Below are 18,084 nucleotides of genomic sequence, written 5' to 3'. Positions count from 1 at the left end.
TTGACCCCTCTGCAAAACATGACTTAGTACTTGGTGGCAAAACCCTTGTTGGCAATCACAGAGGTCAGACGTTTCTTGTAGTTGGCCACCAGGTTTGCACACATCTCAGGAGGGATTTTGTCCCACTCCTCTTTGCAGATCTTCTCCAAGTCATTAAGGTTTTCGAGGCTGACGTTTGGCAACTCAAACCTTCAGCTCCCTCCACAGATTTTCTATGGGATTAAGGTCTGGAGACTGGCTAGGCCACTCCAGGACCTTAATGTGCTTCTTCTTGAGCCACACCTTTGTTGCCTTGGCCGTGTGTTTTGGGTCATTGTCATGCTGGAATACCCATCCACGACCCATTTTCAATGCCCTGGCTGAGGGAAGGAGGTTCTCACCCAAGATTTGACGGTACATGGCCCCGTCCATCGTCCCTTTGATGCGGTGAAGTTGTCCTGTTCCCTTAGCAGAAAAACACACCCAAAGCATAATGTTTCCACCTCCATGTTTGACGGTGGGGATGGTGTTCTTGGGGTCATAGGCAGCATTCCTCCTCCTCCAAACACGGCGAGTTGAGTTGATGCCAAAGAGCTCCATTTTGGTCTCATCTGACCACAACACTTTCACCCAGTTCTCCTCTGAATCATTCAGATGTTCATTGGCAAACTTCAGACGGGCCTGTATATGTGCTTTCTTGAGCAGGGGGACCTTGCGGGCGCTGCAGGATTTCAGTCCTTCACGGCGTAGTGTGTTACCAATTGTTTTCTTGGTGACTATGGTCCCAGCTGCCTTGAGATCATTGACAAGATCCTCCCGTGTAGTTCTGGGCTGATTCCTCACCGTTCTCATGATCATTGCAACTCCACGAGGTGAGATCTTGCATGGAGCCCCAGGCCGAGGGAGATTGACAGTTCTTTTGTGATTCTTCCATTTGCGAATAATCGCACCAACTGTTGTCACCTTCTCACCAAGCTGCTTGGCGATGGTCTTGTAGCCCATTCCAGCCTTGTGTAGGTCTACAATCTTGTCCCTGACATCCTTGGAGAGTTCTTTGGTCTTGGCCATGGTGGAGAGTTTGGAATCTGATTGATTGATTGCTTCTGTGGACAGGTGTCTTTTATACAGGTAACAAACTGAGATTAGGAGCACTCCCTTTAAGAGTGTGCTCCTAATCTCAGCTCGTTACCTGTATAAAAGACACCTGGGAGCCAGAAATCTTTCTGATTGAGAGGGGGTCAAATACTTATTTCCCTCATTAAAATGCAAATCAATTTATAACATTTTTGACATGCGTTTTTCTGGATTTTGTTGTTGTTATTCTGTCTCTCACTGTTCAAATAAACCTACCATTAAAATGATAGACTGATCATTTCTTTGTCAGTGGGCAAACGTACAAAATCAGCAGGGGATCAAATACCTTTTTCCCTCACTGTACATACCATATCTGCATTTGGGTGTGCAGACCCACACTATAATGACTGCTGTACAAAGATACAATCACTACAATGACCCTTGCACAAATATAAAATTGAACAAAATATCTTTAATAGATATAAACATTTTTACACATCACAGCTCAAAGGAAACATCATCACATGCTGTAAAACATGAATGAAGGTGCAAATTATGATGAGCGTCAGAATCCTTTGATATATACAGGGTGTACAGTATAAGAACATAAGGGGAAGCTTGGGGGTTTAATAGTACAACTGACTGTAGACATGGAGGGTCTACCAAGTCACATCAGTAATAGGTGTGTCAGGTCTCCCTTCTAAGCAGACCAATGGTCAGGTTGGACTTACTAATAGACTTACAGATGACTGTAACTGGCATTTCAGGATTTACATAACCTCTTTATATTTCATGGCATACAGTACCGATTTCATCTACAGAGAGCAGAAAAGGATCAAATACGTGTGGCACCAGAGGCCTTCTAAAATGCTGTGGATCAGGATCAAGTCTGGATACGTATTTCCATGTAACCTGACATGTTATAATCACTAGGTGGCACTGTGAATCCAAAACAGCAGGCAGGCCAGGAAGGAACCATACTAATATTCTGGTAGGAAAATTTAAATAGATAAAGAAGAATTAATAACATCACTAAGAAGTTCATTGAACAGTAACCCTCGCCTTTCAGTCGTCCACCCAGTCAGCCCAGTTGTTTTCACACAGAAACCAATAGTACAATCTGGAACAACTGCATCCAGTAAGCCCATTTTACCCTCCTGAAATGAGGCCACTCCATAGAGAGGCATGGGGAAGTGGTAAAACTATATGTTAATTTTCAGTGGTAACATTTCTGTTCATATATATTTACAAAATAAAATTGTTGAACAGCTGTAGTTGATGATGAATTGTCAAGCTTATTATTGTCGTTATCATCATAGCCCACGGAAGTTAATACATCTCTGTCAGACATGCAGGGACACTACAGTACAGTGCCAGCAAATCCTAAAGAAGAGATTGCATGCTGTTCATCTCTCAGTTTCTCTCCATCCTCTATCTCCTCCTTTAAAACCTCTCACTGAGCAGTAAGTGGTGGCGGTATTACAGATCAACTGTGTTGAATGATGGCAGATCAGTTCATGATGGGATTGCTGAAGACCAAAGTGATTCAGTTCATGTTGATCATACAGCATTTAGATCCACTGTGAATCGGTCCATGTCAATAGCAGAATCACAGTTCATGTAGAAGGAATCAAAGACCAAGTCCTGTGGTTCTGTGAACCCATTGTGTGAATCAGTTTAAGTTTGAGTGTGTTGTGGTCACGTGTGTTCAGGTGTTCCTGTCTATTGCACATAGACAGAGTCAGTTCATGTCGATGGTGTTGAAGACCCACTCTGTGAACTTCTTGAGCTTGGCCGAAGCACTGTAGGACTCCTCCTGGAGTCGCTGGTTGTGCTCTTTCAGGCTCTCTATCTGGGCCTGCAGGGACACCTTGGCATCCTTCTCCTGGGGACACACACAGGGGGAGTCATCAATAGCACAGAGAGGAGTGGAAAGCTCTCGAATGGGGACTGCTGATATACGGAGAACTGGAACCACACTATAGAGATATCCTCCCTGCACACTTGTTTGACATTTCCACACTGAGAAGTAGTGATGGGGGGGGGGGGGGGGGGGGGGGGGGGGTATTATTTTTGACAACATATCGCAATATTAGTTTGACAATATCGCAATATTACTTTTGTGCTAGTTAGCTGTACCTGCACCAAAACTCCTGTATTTTTACTTTATAGCTTGTTCTGCTTTAATATTGCAGATAGATTGTAACTTCCATCAATGTAATTGTCTGCATCACTTCCAATCCCCCATATGTTTTTTCTTCTCGCAAATATACAGTGGGGAAAAAAAGTATTTAGTCAGCCACCAATTGTGCAAGTTCTCCCACTTAAAAAGATGAGAGAGGCCTGTAATTTTCATCATAGGTACACGTCAACTATGACAGACAAAATGAGAAAAAAAAATCCAGAAAATCACATTGTAGGATTTTTAATGAATTTATTTGCAAATTATGGTGGAAAATAAGTATTTGGTCAATAACAAAAGTTTCTCAATACTTTGTTATATACCCTTTGTTGGCAATGACACAGGTCAAACGTTTTCTGTAAGTCTTCACAAGGTTTTCACACACTGTTGCTGGTATTTTGGCCCATTCCTCCATGCAGATCTCCTCTAGAGCAGTGATGTTTTGGGGCTGTCGCTGGGCAACACGGACTTTCAACTCCCTCCAAAGATTTTCTATGGGGTTGAGATCTGGAGACTGGCTAGGCCACTCCAGGACCTTGAAATGCTTCTTACGAAGCCACTCCTTCATTGCCCGGGCGGTGTGTTTGGGATCATTGTCATGCTGAAAGACCCAGCCACGTTTCATCTTCAATGCCCTTGCTGATGGAAGGAGGTTTTCACTCAAAATCTCACGATACATGGCCCCATTCATTCTTTCCTTTACACAGATCAGTCGTCCTGGTCCCTTTGCAGAAAAACAGCCCCAAAGCATGATGTTTCCACCCCCATGCTTCACAGTAGGTATGGTGTTCTTTGGATGCAACTCAGCATTCTTTGTCCTCCAAACACGACGAGTTGAGTTTTTACCAAAAAGTTCTATTTTGGTTTCATCTGACCATATGACATTCTCCCAATCCTCTTCTGGATCATCCAAATGCACTCTAGCAAACTTCAGACGGGCCTGGACATGTACTGGCTTAAGCAGGGGGACAAGTCTGGCACTGCAGGATTTGAGTCCCTGGCGGCGTAGTGTGTTACTGATGGTAGGCTTTGTTACTTTGGTCCCAGCTCTCTGCAGGTCATTCACTAGGTCCCCCCGTGTGGTTCTGGGATTTTTGCTCACCGTTCTTGTGATCATTTTAACCCCACGGGGTGAGATCTTGCGTGGAGCCCCAGATCGAGGGAGATTATCAGTGGTCTTGTATGTCTTCCATTTCCTAATAATTGCTCCCACAGTTGATTTCTTCAAACCAAGCTGCTTACCTATTGCAGATTCAGTCTTCCCAGCCTGGTGCAGGTCTACAATTTTGTTTCTGGTGTCCTTTGACAGCTCTTTGGTCTTGGCAATAGTGGAGTTTGGAGTGTGACTGTTTGAGGTTGTGGACAGGTGTCTTTTATACTGATAACAAGTTCAAACAGGTGCCATTAATACAGGTAACGAGTGGAGGACAGAGGAGCCTCTTAAAGAAGAAGTTACAGGTCTGTGAGAGCCAGAAATCTTGCTTGTTTGTAGGTGACAAAATACTTATTTTTCACCATAATTTGCAAATAAATTCATTAAAAATCCTACAATGTGATTTTCTGGAATTTTTTCTCTCAATTTGTCTGTCATAGTTGACGTGTACCTATGATGAAAATTACAGGCCTCTCTCATCTTTTTAAGTGGGAGAACTTGCACAATTGGTGGCTGACTAAATACTTTTTTCCCCCACTGTATACAGTGGGGAGAACAAATATTTGATACACTGCCGATTTTGCAGGTTTTCCTACTTACAAAGCATGTAGAGGTCTGTAATTTTTATCATAGGTACACTTCAACTGTGAGAGACGGATTGTATGATTTTTAAGTAATTCATTTGCATTTTATTGCATGACATAAGTATTTGATACAGCAGAAAAGCAGAACTTAATATTTGGTACAGAAACCTTTGTTTGCAATTACAGTGATCATACGTTTCCTGTAGGTCTTGACCAGGTTTGCACACACTGCAGCAGGGATTTTGGCCCACTCCTCCATACAGACCTTCTCCAGAGCCTTCAGGTTTCGGGGCTGTCGCTGGGCAATACAGACTTTCAGCTCCCTCCAAAGATTTTCTATTGGGTTCAGGTCTGGAGACTGGCTAGGCCACTCCAGGACCTTGAGATGCCTCTTACGGAGCCACTCCTTAGTTGCCCTGGCTGTGTGTTTCGGGTCGTTGTCATGCTGGAAGACCCAGCCATGACCCATCTTCAATGCTCTTACTGAGGGAAGGAGGTTGTTGGCCAAGATCTCGCGATACATGGCCCCATCCATCCTCCCCTCAATACGGTGCAGTCGTCCTGTCCCCTTTGCAGAAAAGCATCCCCAAAGAATGATGTTTCCACCTCCATGCTTCACGGTTGGGATGGTGTTCTTGGGGTTGTACTCATCCTTCTTCTTCCTCCAAACACGGCGAGTGGAGTTTAGACCAAAAAGCTCTATTTTTGTCTCATCAGACCACATTAACTTCTCCCATTCCTCCTCTGGATCATCCAGATGGTCATTGGCAAACTTCAGACGGGCCTGGACATTTTAATCCATGACGGCGTAGTGTGTTACTAATGGTTTTCTTTGAGACTGTGGGCCCAGCTCTCTTCAGGTCATTGACCAAGTCCTGCCGTGTAGTTCTGGGCTGATCCCTCACCTTTCTCATGATCATTGATGCCCCACGAGGTGAGATCTTGCATGGAGCCCCAGACTGAGGGTGATTGACCGTCATCTTGAACTTCTTCCATTTTCTAATAATTGCGCCAACAGTTGTTGCCTTCTCACCAAGCTGCTTGCCTATTGTCCTGTAGCCCATCCCAGCCTTGTGCAGGTCTACAATTTTATCCCTGATGTCCTTACACAGCTCTCTGGTCTTGGCCATTGTGGAGAGGTTGGAGTCTGTTTAATTGAGTGTGTGGACAGGTGTCTTTTATACAGGTAACAAGTTCAAACAGGTGCAGTTAATACAGGTAATGAGTGGAGAACAGGAGGCTTCTTAAAGAAAATCTAACAGGTCTGTGAGAGCTGGAATTCTTACTGGTTGGTAGGTGATCAAATACTTATGTCATGCAATAAAATGCTAATTAATTACTTAAAAATCATACAATGTGATTTTCTGGATTTTTGTTTTAGATTCCGTCTCTCACAGTTGAAGTGTACCTATGATAAATTACAGACCTCTACATGCTTTGTAAGTAGGAAAACCTGCAAAATAGGCAGTGTATCAAATACTTCTTCTCCCCACTGTATATATACATACATACATACATACATATATACATACAGTAGAAGTCGGAAGTTTACATACACTTAGGTTGGGGTCATTAAAACTTGTTTTTCAACCACTCCACACATTTCTTGTTAACAAACTATAGTTTTGGCAAGTCAGATAGGACATCTACTTTGTGCATGACACAAGTAATTTTTCCAACAATTGTTTACAGGCAGATTATTTCACTTATAATTCACTGTATCACAATTCCAGTGGGTCAGACGTTTACATACACTAAGTTGACTGTGCCTTTAAACAGCTTGGAAAATTCCAGAAAATGATGGCTTTAGAAGCTTCTGATAGGCTAACTGACATAATTTGAGTCAATTGGAGGTGTACCTGTGGATGTATTTCAAGGCCTACCTTCAAACTCAGTGCCTCTTTTCTTGACATCATGGGAAAATCAAAAGAAATCAGCCAAGACCTCAGAAAAAAAATTGTAGACCTCCACAAGTCTGGTTCATCCTTGGGAGCAATTTCCAAATGCCTGAAGGTACAACGTTCATCTGTACAAACAATAGTATGCAAGTATAAACACCATGGGACCACGCAGCTGTCATACCGCTCAGGAAGGAGACGCGTTCTGTCTCCTAGAGATGAACGTACTTTGGTGCGAAAAGTGCAAATCAATCCCAGAACAACAGCAAAGGACCTTGTGAAGATGTTGGAGGAAACAGGTACAAAAGTATCTATATCCACAGTAAAACAAGTCCTATATCGACATAACCTGAAAGGCCGCTCAGCAAGGAAGAAGCCACTGCTCCAAAACCGCCATAAAAAAGTCAGACTACGGTTTGCAACTGCACATGGGGACAAAGATCATACTTTTTTGAGAAATGTCCTCTGGTCTGATGAAACAAAAATAGAACTGTTTGGCCATAATGACCATCGTTATGTTTGGAGGAAAAAGGGAGTTGCTTGCAAGCCGAAGAACACCATCCCAACCATGAAGCACGGGGGTGGCAGCATCATGCTGTGGGGGTGCTTTGCTGCAGGAGGGACTGGTGCACTTCACAAAATAGATCATGAGGAAGGAAAATTATGTGGATATGTTGAAGCAACATCTCAAGACATCAGTCAGGAAGTTAAAGCTTGGTCGCAAATGGGTCTTCCAAATGGACAATGACCCCAAGCATACTTCCAAAATTGTGGCAAAATGGCTTAAGGACAACAAAGTCAAGGTATTGGAGTGGCCATCACAAAACCCTGACCTCAATCCTATAGAAAATGTGTGGGCAGAACAGAAAAAGGTTGTGCGAACAAGGAGGCCTACAAACCTGACTCAGTTACACCAGCTCTGTCAGGAGGAATGGGCCAAAATCCACCCAACTTATTGTGGGAAGCTTGTGGAAGACTACCCGAAACATTTGACCTAAGTTAAACAATTTAAAGGTAATGCTACCAAATACTAATTGAGTGTATGTAAACTTCTGACCCACTGGGAATGTGATGAAAGAAATAAAAGCTGAAATAAATAATTCTCTCTACTATTATTCTGACATTTCACATTCTTCAAATAATGTGGTGATCCTAACTGAACGGGAATTTTTACTTAAATGTCAGGAATTGTGAAAAACTGAGTTTAAATGTATTTGGCTAAGGTGTATGTAAACTTCCGGCTTCAACTGTACATACATATACAGTGGGGAAAAAAAGTATTTAGTCAGCCACCAATTGTGCAAGTTCTCCCACTTAAAAAGATGAGAGAGGCCTGTAATTTTCATCATAGGTACACGTCAACTATAACAGACAAATTGAGAAAAAAAATGCAGAAAATCACATTGTAGGATTTTTTATGAATATATTTGCAAATTATGGTGGAAAATAAGTATTTTGTCACCTACAAACAAGCAAGATTTCTGGCTCTCACAGACCTGTAACTTCTTCTTTAAGAGGCTCCTCTGTCCTCCACTCGTTACCTGTATTAATGGCACCTGTTTGAACTTGTTATCAGTATAAAAGACACCTGTCCACAACCTCAAACAGTCACACTCCAAACTCCACTATGGCCAAGACCAAAGAGCTGTCAAAGGACACCAGAAACAAAATTGTAGACCTGCACCAGGCTGGGAAGACTGAATCTGCAATAGGTAAGCAGCTTGGTTTGAATAAATCAACTGTGGGAGCAATTATTAGGAAATGGAAGACATACAAGACCACTGATAATCTCCCTCGATCTGGGGCTCCACGCAAGATCTCACCCCGTGGGGTCAAAATGATCACAAGAACGGTGAGCAAAAATCCCAGAACCACACGGGGGGACCTAGTGAATGACCTGCAGAGAGCTGGGACCAAAGTAACAAAGCCTACCATCAGTAACACACTACGCCGCCAGGGACTCAAATCCTGCAGTGCCAGACGTGTCCCCCTGCTTAAGCCAGTACATGTCCAGGCCCGTCTGAAGTTTGCTAGAGTGCATTTGGTTGATCCAGAAGAGGATTGGGAGAATGTCATATGGTCAGATTAAACCAAAATAGAACTTTTTGGTAAAAACTCAACTCGTCGTGTTTGGAGGACAAAGAATGCTGAGTTGCATCCAAAGAACACCATACCTACTGTGAAGCATGGGGGTGGAAACATCATGCTTTGGGGCTGTTTTTCTGCAAAGGGACCAGGACGACTGATCCGTGTAAAGGAAAGAATGAATAGGGCCATGTATCGTGAGATTTTGAGTGAAAACCTCCTTCCATCAGCAAGGGCATTGAAGATGAAACGTGGCTGGGTCTTTCAGCATGACAATGATCCCAAACACACCGCCCGGGCAACGAAGGAGTGGCTTCGTAAGAAGCATTTCAAGGTCCTGGAGTGGCCTAGCCAGTCTCCAGATCTCAACCCCATAGAAAATCTTTGAAGGGAGTTGAAAGTCTGTGTTGCCCAGCGACAGCCCCAAAACATCACTGCTCTAGAGGAGATCTGCATGGAGGAATGGGCCAAAATACCAGCAACAGTGTGTGAAAACCTTGTGAAGACTTACAGAAAACGTTTGACCTGTGTCATTGCCAACAAAGGGTATATAACAAAGTATTGAGAAACTTTTGTTATTGACCAAATACTTATTTTCCACCATAATTTGCAAATAAATTCATAACAAAATCCTACAATGTGATTTTCTGGAGAAAAAAAATCTCATTTTGTCTGTCATAGTTGACGTGTACCTATGTTTTTTAAAATTACAGGCCTCTCTCATCTTTTTAAGTGGGAGAACTTGCACAATTGGTGGCTGACTAAATACTTTTTCCCCCCACTGTATATATATATATATATTTACACATACATATACATATCCTTTTTTAAAATATATTTCCCTTTATTACTTTCCAACCCCACCACCCCTTCCCTAATTGGAGTAAACTAGTGAACAACAATGCTTAGGCCTCTACTTCCAGCTTATACATACAATATACATTTTATGGACACAGTCGATTTTACAATAATTATATTTTGTTTGTTTTTACTCCTGAACTTCCTCTACCCTCAACCTCTCTGATCATTTTCATGATGTCCATCCGGTTTGCTTCTACACTGTGTGCACAATTATTAGGCAAGTCAGTATTTTGACCATATCATCATTATTATGCATATTTCCCAACTACAAGCTATATAAACTGGAATGCTTATTGGATTTAAGCATATCAGGTGATGTGTATTTGTGTAATGAGGGAGGGTGTGGCCTAAGGAGATCAACACCCTATATCAAGGTGTGTATAATTATTAGGCAGCTTCTTTTCCTCAGGCAAAATGGGCCAAAAAAGAGATTTAACTGACTCTGAAAAGTCAAAAATTGTAAAAAGTATTTCAGAGGGATGCAGTACTCTTGAAATTGCTAAGATATTGGGGCGTGATCACAGAACCATCAAATGTTTTGTTGCAAATAGTCAACAGGGTCGCAAGAGCCGTGTTGAGAAAGAAAGATGCAAATTAACTGCGAAAGATTTGAGAAGAATCAAACGTGAAGCTACCAGGAACCCATTATCCTCCAGTGCTGTCATATTCCAGTACTGCAACTGCAACCTAAGGGCTGTAAGTAAGCATTTCACTGTAATGTCTGCACCTGTTGTATTCGGCGCATGTGACCAATAAAATTTGATTTGATTTGATTTACCTGGAGTGCCCAGAAGTACAAGGTGTTCAGGGCTCAGAGACATGGCCAAGGTAAGGAAGGCTGAAACCCGACCACCACTGAACAAGACACATAAGTTGAAACGTCAAGACTGGGCCAAGAAATATCTGAAGACAGATTTTTCAAAGGTTTTATGGACTGATGAGATGAGAGTGACTCTTGACGGACCAGATGGATGGGCCCGTGGCTGGATCAGTAACGGGCACGGAGCTCCACTTCGACTCAGACGCCAGCAAGGTGGAGGTGGGGTACTGGTATGGGCTGGTATTATTAAAGATGAGCTAGTTGGACCTTTTCAGGTTGAAGATGGACTCAAACTCAACTCCCAAACCTACTCCCAGTTTTTAGAAGACACTTTCTTCAAGCAGTGGTACAGGAAAAAGTCTGGATCTTTCAAGAAGACCATGATCGTCAACAGATCAAGAAACTGACAGACTCCCAGACACTGGTGGCTATATTGGTCACAGATTTTTTTTATTTTTATGTCAGAAATGTGTATTTGTACATTTTTAGTTGTTTGTTTATTATTCTCACTTTAACAGATGAAAATAAACAAGTGAGATGGGGAACTTTTCGTTTTTCATTTAGTTGCATAATAATTCTGCACACTTAGATATTCTCCAAAGAAAGCCAAACCTCACTTTTACTTTCTTAAATATTCAGGTTTGAGGTTTATTAAGATTTTGGATTGACCGAGAGCACTGTAGTTGTTCAATAATAAAATGTATCCTCAATCATACAACTTGCCTAATAATTGTGCACACAGTGTATATGCCATATCCTTCTAACTGTGCTCTTTCACAAAAGCTCTCAACCTATAACCTATATACTTATTATGGACACAGTATGCTTACATTATTAGTTATCTTGTTGTTATTAGTTGTTGTTAGTTGTTATTAGTCCCATCCTTCAACTCCATTCAACACTATCCATCTATCTCTTAACATCATCCATATTGGATTTCTATTTGCCATATATTTTTCAACTGTACTGTGATGTTTTACAAATGTTCTGAACCTTTCTATTCTCATTGTTTCTACAGATTGTAAATTGAAAATAAACATTTTTGTAAAAGTATTATTATATTATTGATTGATTGACTGCCTTTTCAGATCACCCAGTAATGCTATCTGCAGGGTTAGCGCCAGGTAAATATTGCAATCCTTTAGCCATTCCTGGACCTGTGTCCAAAAACAAGCTACAAATGGACAGTACCAAAACAAATGATCTAATGATTCTGTCTCTTCGCAGCAAAATCTGCAGAGCTGGGAAGATTGTATCCCCCATATAAATAACATTCTATTAGTAGCAAGAATTTTATATAATAATTTAAATTGAACAATTGAATCCGGTGTCGTTTTGCGTATCAGTTCACAAAAACTATGCCATGGGATCGGTACGTCAAAAATCTGTGTTCTCCATCTTCTTTTTGAATAGGGAGCCAATTAGTTTTCAGCACTTTTATTTCCATGACTGAGCAAAACTCGTTTTCTCATGGCTCTCTCTTGTCCCTCTGCAGCAGAAATATGGTGAGCAATATGTTTGGAACATCGAATCGCAATAAAATCACAGTATCGAATTGCAATACATATAGAATCGTGAGAATCGTTATCCATATCACATCGGCACCTAAGTACCATGATAATATCGTATGGTGAAGTCCCTGGCAATTCCCAGCCCTGCTCTTTCAACTGTTCTTTCTACTGGTCTAACCCCTGTTAGGGAAAGGGCACAAGGTTTATTAGTAAGAACTGAACAGAAGAACAGAAATGCCTAGGCTAGAGAACTGGTTGTGTCTTGTCTCACCTTATTAAGGTCGTCCTGAAGTAGCTTCACCATGGACTCCAGCTGGCTCACCTTCCCCATCAGACAGGCTGGGCTCTCACTGTGGGAGGGGAAACACTGTTAACTACCATATTCTAAACTAAAACAAGACTAGCATGACCTGGGGCATATTGGCTTAAAATAGTCAGAGGAGTTTTTCCTAACCATGTGACCTGGCCAGGAAAAACTGTGCCCAAGTTGTAGGATAAACTCCTGGCCCTACCTACAGTACCAGTCAAAGTTTGGACACACCTACTCATTCCAGGGTTTTTCTTTATTTCCCTCATTAAAATGCAAATCAATTTATAACATTTTGACATGCATTTTTCTGGATTTTGTTGTTGTTATTCTGTCTCTCACTGTTCAAATAAACCTACCATTAAAATTATAGACTGATCATTTCTTTTGTCAGTGGGCAAACTTACAAAATCAGCAGGGGATCAAATACTTTTTTCCCTCATTGTCTATTTTGATTTGTTTAACACTTTGATGGTTACTACATGATTCCATGTGTTATTTCATAGTTTTGATGTCTTCACTATTATTGTACAATGTAGAAAATAGTAAAAAAATAAAGAAAAACCCTTGAATGACTAGGTGTCTCCAAACTTTTGACTGGTACTGTATGTCTACAGAATTCTCTGGACGTGCATGGTAAGTGGGTCTTACCCAGGCGAGGGGTGTGTCTGTGGGGCAGCCTGGGGTTCTGCCTGCTGGGGGCTGGTGTCTGTGACCTCTGGCCTGGAGCTTTCATCATTTACAGATAACAGTCTCTGAACTGCAAAGCCAGAGAAAAACAGAACAGTTACAGCTTCAGTCACAGCTCAGATGGACAACACACAGCAATGAGACAGAGCGCCACTGCCCTCTGCTGGTAAAGGTAGTACATTTCTACTTTACTCTGCCTACCCTCGAAGGCCTTGGCAGCATCTACCAGGTTGGACCAATCCAGAGCGCAGTCAGCTCCAGAGTTAGGTAGGGGCATGAGGCCTGGGTCCCCCAGCTGCTGCCTCCTGCACCCCTGGTCCTGGCTGGACGACTCACACAGGTCACCTGCAGGGGAGAGGAGTGCGGGAGGAGAGACATCAGATTACAACAGAGCCCCAACATATCCGAAGACTTTCTCATCAAATAAAGCACTAAAAAAGATGACCAATTATACTCCACATAACTCTGTGGTTACCCACACTTAAGGAGTTATGGCATTACTCTGATAACACCTCTAGGATAAACCGCGCTCCCTTGGTTTGAGATGGAACTCATGTAGGATGAGATGGCATTGGCTTTACTCAAGGATAACTTGCAGGATAATCTGAGGCTCACCCAGAGACTTGTGTGAGGGTTGTCTGGGTGGCGCGTGGCGGGCGGTGGGTGAGCGGGGCAATGTGGAGCAGCTGAAGAGCAGGTCGTTGGGCGTCTCTCTGGGCCCGCTGTACGAGGGCTCCCGCTGCCCGCTGTAGATGCTCTCGTCTGACAGGGTCCTCTGCAGGGAGCGGCGGGTGGGCGGGGGGGCGGGGAATGAGGGCTGGAGAGAGTGAGGGGGAGATAGAGGAGCACCGTGAGGCTGCTGATTGACCTATACACTCAGCCTTTAGCATGTTGCAGAGTTTACCTGGCGAAGCAGGGAAGGGAGTTTGGATTAATCAAGCAAATACTCATATCAACTACTCTTGAATACGTTTTTTATACACTACCGGTCAAAGGTTTTAGAACACCTACTCATTCAAGGGTTTTTCTTAATTTTTTACTATTTTCTACATTGTAGAATAATAGTGAAGTCATCAAAATTATGAAATAACACATATGGAATCACGAATTAACCGAAAAAGTGTTAAATAAATCAAAATATATTTTATATTTGAGATTCTTCAAATAGCCAACCTTTGCCTTGATGACAGCTTTGCACACTCTTGGCATTATCTCAACCAGCTTCATGAGGTAGTCACCTGGAATGCATTTCAATTAACAGGTGTGCCTTGTTAAAAGTTAATTTGTGGAATTTCTTTCCTTCTTAATGCGTTTGAGCTAATCAGTTGTGTTTTGACAAGGTAGGGGGGGACGGTATACAGAAGATAGCCCTATTTGGTAAAAGACCAAGTCCATATTATGGCAAGAACAGCTCATATAAGCAAAGAGAAACGACAGTCCATCATTACTTGAAGACATGAAGGTCAGTCAATACGGAAAGTTTCAAGAACTTTGAAAGTTTCTTCAAATGCAGTCGCAAAAACCATCAAGTGCTATGATGAAACTGGCTCTCATGAGGACCCAGAGTCACCTCTGCTGCAGAGGATAAGTTAATTAGAGTTACCGTCCTCAGAAAATAAATGCTTCACAGAGTTCGAGTAACAGACACATCTCAACATCAACTGTTCAGAGGAGACTGTGTGAATCAGGCCTTCATGGTCGAATTGCTGCAAAGAAACCACTACTAAAGGACACCAATAAGAAGAAGAGACTTGTTTGGGCATTAGACCGGTGGAAATTTGTCCTTTGGTCTGGAGTCCAAATTGGAGATTTTGGTTCCAACCGCTGTACCGCTGTGTCTTTGTGAGACGCGGTGTGGGTGAACAGATGATCTTCGCAAGTGTATTTCCCACCGTAAAGCTTGAAGGAGGAGGTGTTATGGTGTGAGGGTGCTTTGCTGGTGTCACTGTCTGTGATTTATTTAGAATTCAAGGCACACTTAACCAGCATGGCTACCACAGCATTCTGCAGCGATACGCCGTACCATCTGGTTTGTCCTTAGTGGGACTATCATTTGTTTTTCAACAGGACAATGACCCAACACACCTTCAGGCTGTGTAAGGGATATTTTACCAAGAAGGAGAGTGATGGAGTGCTGCATCAGATGACCTGGCCTACACAATCCCCCGACCTCAACCCAATTGAGATGGTTTGGGATGAGTCGGACCGCAGAGTGAAGGAAAAGCAGCCAACAAGTGCTCAGCATATGTGGGAACTCCTTCAAGACTGTTGGAAAAGCATTCCAGGTGAAGTTGGTTGAGAGAATGCCAAGAGTGTGCAAAGCTGTCATCAAGGCAAAGGGTGGCTATTTGAAGAATCTAATCAAATATAAAATATATTTTGACTTGTTTAACACTTTTTTGGTTACTACATGTTTCCATATGTGTTATTTTATAGTTTTGATGTCTTCACTATTATTCTACAATGTAGAAAATAGTAAAAATAAAGAAAAACCCTTGAGTGAGTAGGTGTTCTAAAACTTTTGACCGGTAGTGTATATATTTCAAATTTTAACTATGTGATTTCTCATCAATGTGACAATAACTTCCATAGTAAAATGGATGATGGTGCTGCCAGCTACCTTTTGGTCATGGGAGGAGGGCGGGGGGCTGTCTAGGGTGATGAGTTTCTTCAGGTCCTCCTGCAGGTTGGACTTGTTGACCCGCTGGGGGGATTGGGCCCTGAGCTGGGCCCGGAGCTGGGGCTGGCCAGCCAGCAACCCATCACTCTGGTGACGTCTGAGGAAGAGGGAGAGCGAAGACCAGCAGTGTTACGGTGCCGATCTCAGTTCAACCACATGGTGGGAGTGTTGCACTTGTTTATAAACAAACATGAGCCATGACGGAGGTGGGAAATGCATCTCCTCTCAGTTGACTCAGATCTTAAGCCTCTATAACATCAACAATCTAGGACAGTAGGATTTGTTTGTATGGGGAAATAACATCCTTTCACAACAAGACTCACAGTGTAATGGCCTCATTGATGTATCAATAAACACATGTATGTTCAACATTCCTTCTCTATTTCCCCCCATGCTCACTTGCGTTTGTTGCCAAAGTCCACAGAGTTGATGGTGCCTCCCGGCTTCCTCCAGCCGATAAGGAACTTGGAGGTGGCTCCCTGGCGGGGATAGAAGCTTTTGGGGGCTCCAGGGGAGAGGGAAGTCTCGGATGTGGGGGAGGTGGTCAGGGCTGACTCCTCCTGGGAGGAGCTGGGGCTACAGCCTGTACCCATGGGACTGCCCGAGTGGCCCGAGCTCAGGGTACTGGGAAGAAAAACAAACAGCTAGTATAGGTATATTTATAAACTGGGTGATTCGAGCCCTGAATGCTGATTGGCTGAAAGACGTGGTATATGAGCCAATATAGCACGGGTATGACAAAACATTTATTTTGTACTGTTCTAATTACGTTTGTAACCAGTTTATAATAGCAATAAGGCACCTCATGGGTTTGTAGTATATGGCCAAAACACCACGGCTATGGGCTGTATCCAGGCACTCCGTGTTGCATCGTGCTTAAGAACAGCCCTTAGCCATGGTATATTGGCCATATACAGTGGCTTGCGAAAGTATTCACCCCCTTGTCATTTTTCCTATTTTCTTGCCTTACAACCTGAAATAAAATAGATTTTTGGGGGGGTTGTATCATTTGATTTACACAACATGCCTACCACTTTGAAGATGCAAAATATTTTTTCTTGTGAAACAAACAAGAAATAGGACAAAAAAACTGAAAACTTGAGCATGCATAACTATTCAACCCCCCATCATACTTAGGTAGCCTACTGGCAATCATGGGTTGTGGGATCTTGTTCCGTGCGTAGGCTTGTTTTGTGTTTAGCCTGAGGACTTCACGTTACGTTGGTTTGTTGTTTTGTTCGTGTCTTTATCGTTTAAATAAACATGTATGCATTTCACGCTGCACCATGGTCTGACCCGTCCTTAAACGAGCGTGACAGAAGATCCCACCAAACACGGACCAAGCAGCGTGCCCAGGAGGGGCAAACACCCTGGAGATGTGGTCTTGGGAGGAGATATTTGCAGGGAAAGGACCATGGGCGAAGGTAGCTGCCCAGGCAGGAGAGGAGCAACGGCAACACAGAGGGTGCCGGTCGAGGAGGAAGCACGAGAAGCAGCCCCAATAAAAAAAATTGGGGGGGTCACACAGGGTGGTTGGCGGAGCCTAGGTTCAGAGCAGAGCCAACTCCCCGTACTCACGCTAGGAAGCGTGTGACTGGGCAGGCTCCGTGTTATGCGGAGCTACGTACTGTGTCGCCAGTGCGCCGGCACAGTCCTGTACGTCCTGTGCTAGCACCACGCACGTGCCGTAGAAAATGGGCATCCAGCCAGGACGGGTTGTGCGGCTCAACGCTCCTGGTCTCCAGTACGCCTCCTCGGTCCCGCATATCCTGCGCCGGTTCTACGTACTGTATCGCCAGTGCGCGTGCACAGCCCAGTGCGTCCTGTGCTAATGCCACACACGTACTGTGCAGAAGTAGGCATCCAGCCAGGACGGGTTGTGCCAGCTCTCCGCTCCAGACCTCCAGTCCGCCTCCACAGTCCGGCCTGGCCCGTTCCTGTTCCTCGCAACAAGCCAGTGGTGCGTGTTCCCAGTCCGGTATGGCCCGTGCCTGCTCCCCGCACCAAGCTGGTGGTGCGTGTCGCCAGCCCGGTACGCCCCGTACCTGCTCCCCGCACCAAGCCAGTGGTGCGTGTCGCCAGCCCGGTACGACCCGTACCTGCTCCCCGCACCAAGCCAGTGGTGTGTGTCCCCAGTCCGGCCCGGCCCGTTCCTGCTCCCCGCACCAAGCCAGTGGTGCGTGTTCACAGTCCGGCCCGGCCCGTTCCTGCTCCCCGCACCAAGCCAGTGGTGTGTGTTCCCAGTCCGGTACGGCCCGTG

General features: G+C 43.8%; 2 protein-coding genes across 2 annotated transcripts in view; both read right to left on the bottom strand.

Annotated features, from left to right (window-relative positions):
• The window catches only part of LOC311145874 (regulator of G-protein signaling 6-like), an 88,723-nt gene extending 76,262 nt beyond the window's left edge, over positions 1 to 12,461 (bottom strand). Inside the window, exon 1 of the mRNA XM_084182228.1 lies at positions 12,419 to 12,461. The gene's annotated coding sequence lies outside the window, so the exon portion shown is untranslated. The remainder of the gene's footprint in view (positions 1 to 12,418) is intronic.
• LOC311145873 (signal-induced proliferation-associated 1-like protein 1) overlaps positions 1,508 to 18,084 on the bottom strand; it is a 37,264-nt gene continuing 20,687 nt past the window's right edge. Inside the window, exons 14-20 of the mRNA XM_084182227.1 lie at positions 16,224 to 16,448; positions 15,765 to 15,921; positions 13,760 to 13,961; positions 13,346 to 13,489; positions 13,106 to 13,214; positions 12,419 to 12,497; positions 1,508 to 2,938 (exon numbers count right to left, since the gene is read on the bottom strand). Of these exons, the coding sequence (XP_084038353.1) occupies positions 2,795 to 2,938; positions 12,419 to 12,497; positions 13,106 to 13,214; positions 13,346 to 13,489; positions 13,760 to 13,961; positions 15,765 to 15,921; positions 16,224 to 16,448 (1,060 nt within the window). The 3' untranslated portion in view covers positions 1,508 to 2,794. The remainder of the gene's footprint in view (positions 2,939 to 12,418; positions 12,498 to 13,105; positions 13,215 to 13,345; positions 13,490 to 13,759; positions 13,962 to 15,764; positions 15,922 to 16,223; positions 16,449 to 18,084) is intronic.

The sequence above is a fragment of the Coregonus lavaretus genome (assembly GCF_964263955.1).
Source record: "Coregonus lavaretus genome assembly, chromosome: 18".
Lineage (NCBI taxonomy): Eukaryota > Metazoa > Chordata > Actinopteri > Salmoniformes > Salmonidae > Coregonus > Coregonus lavaretus.
The sequence above is the reverse complement of the archived record's forward strand: the minus strand, read 5'-3'. Positions and strand labels throughout refer to the sequence as shown.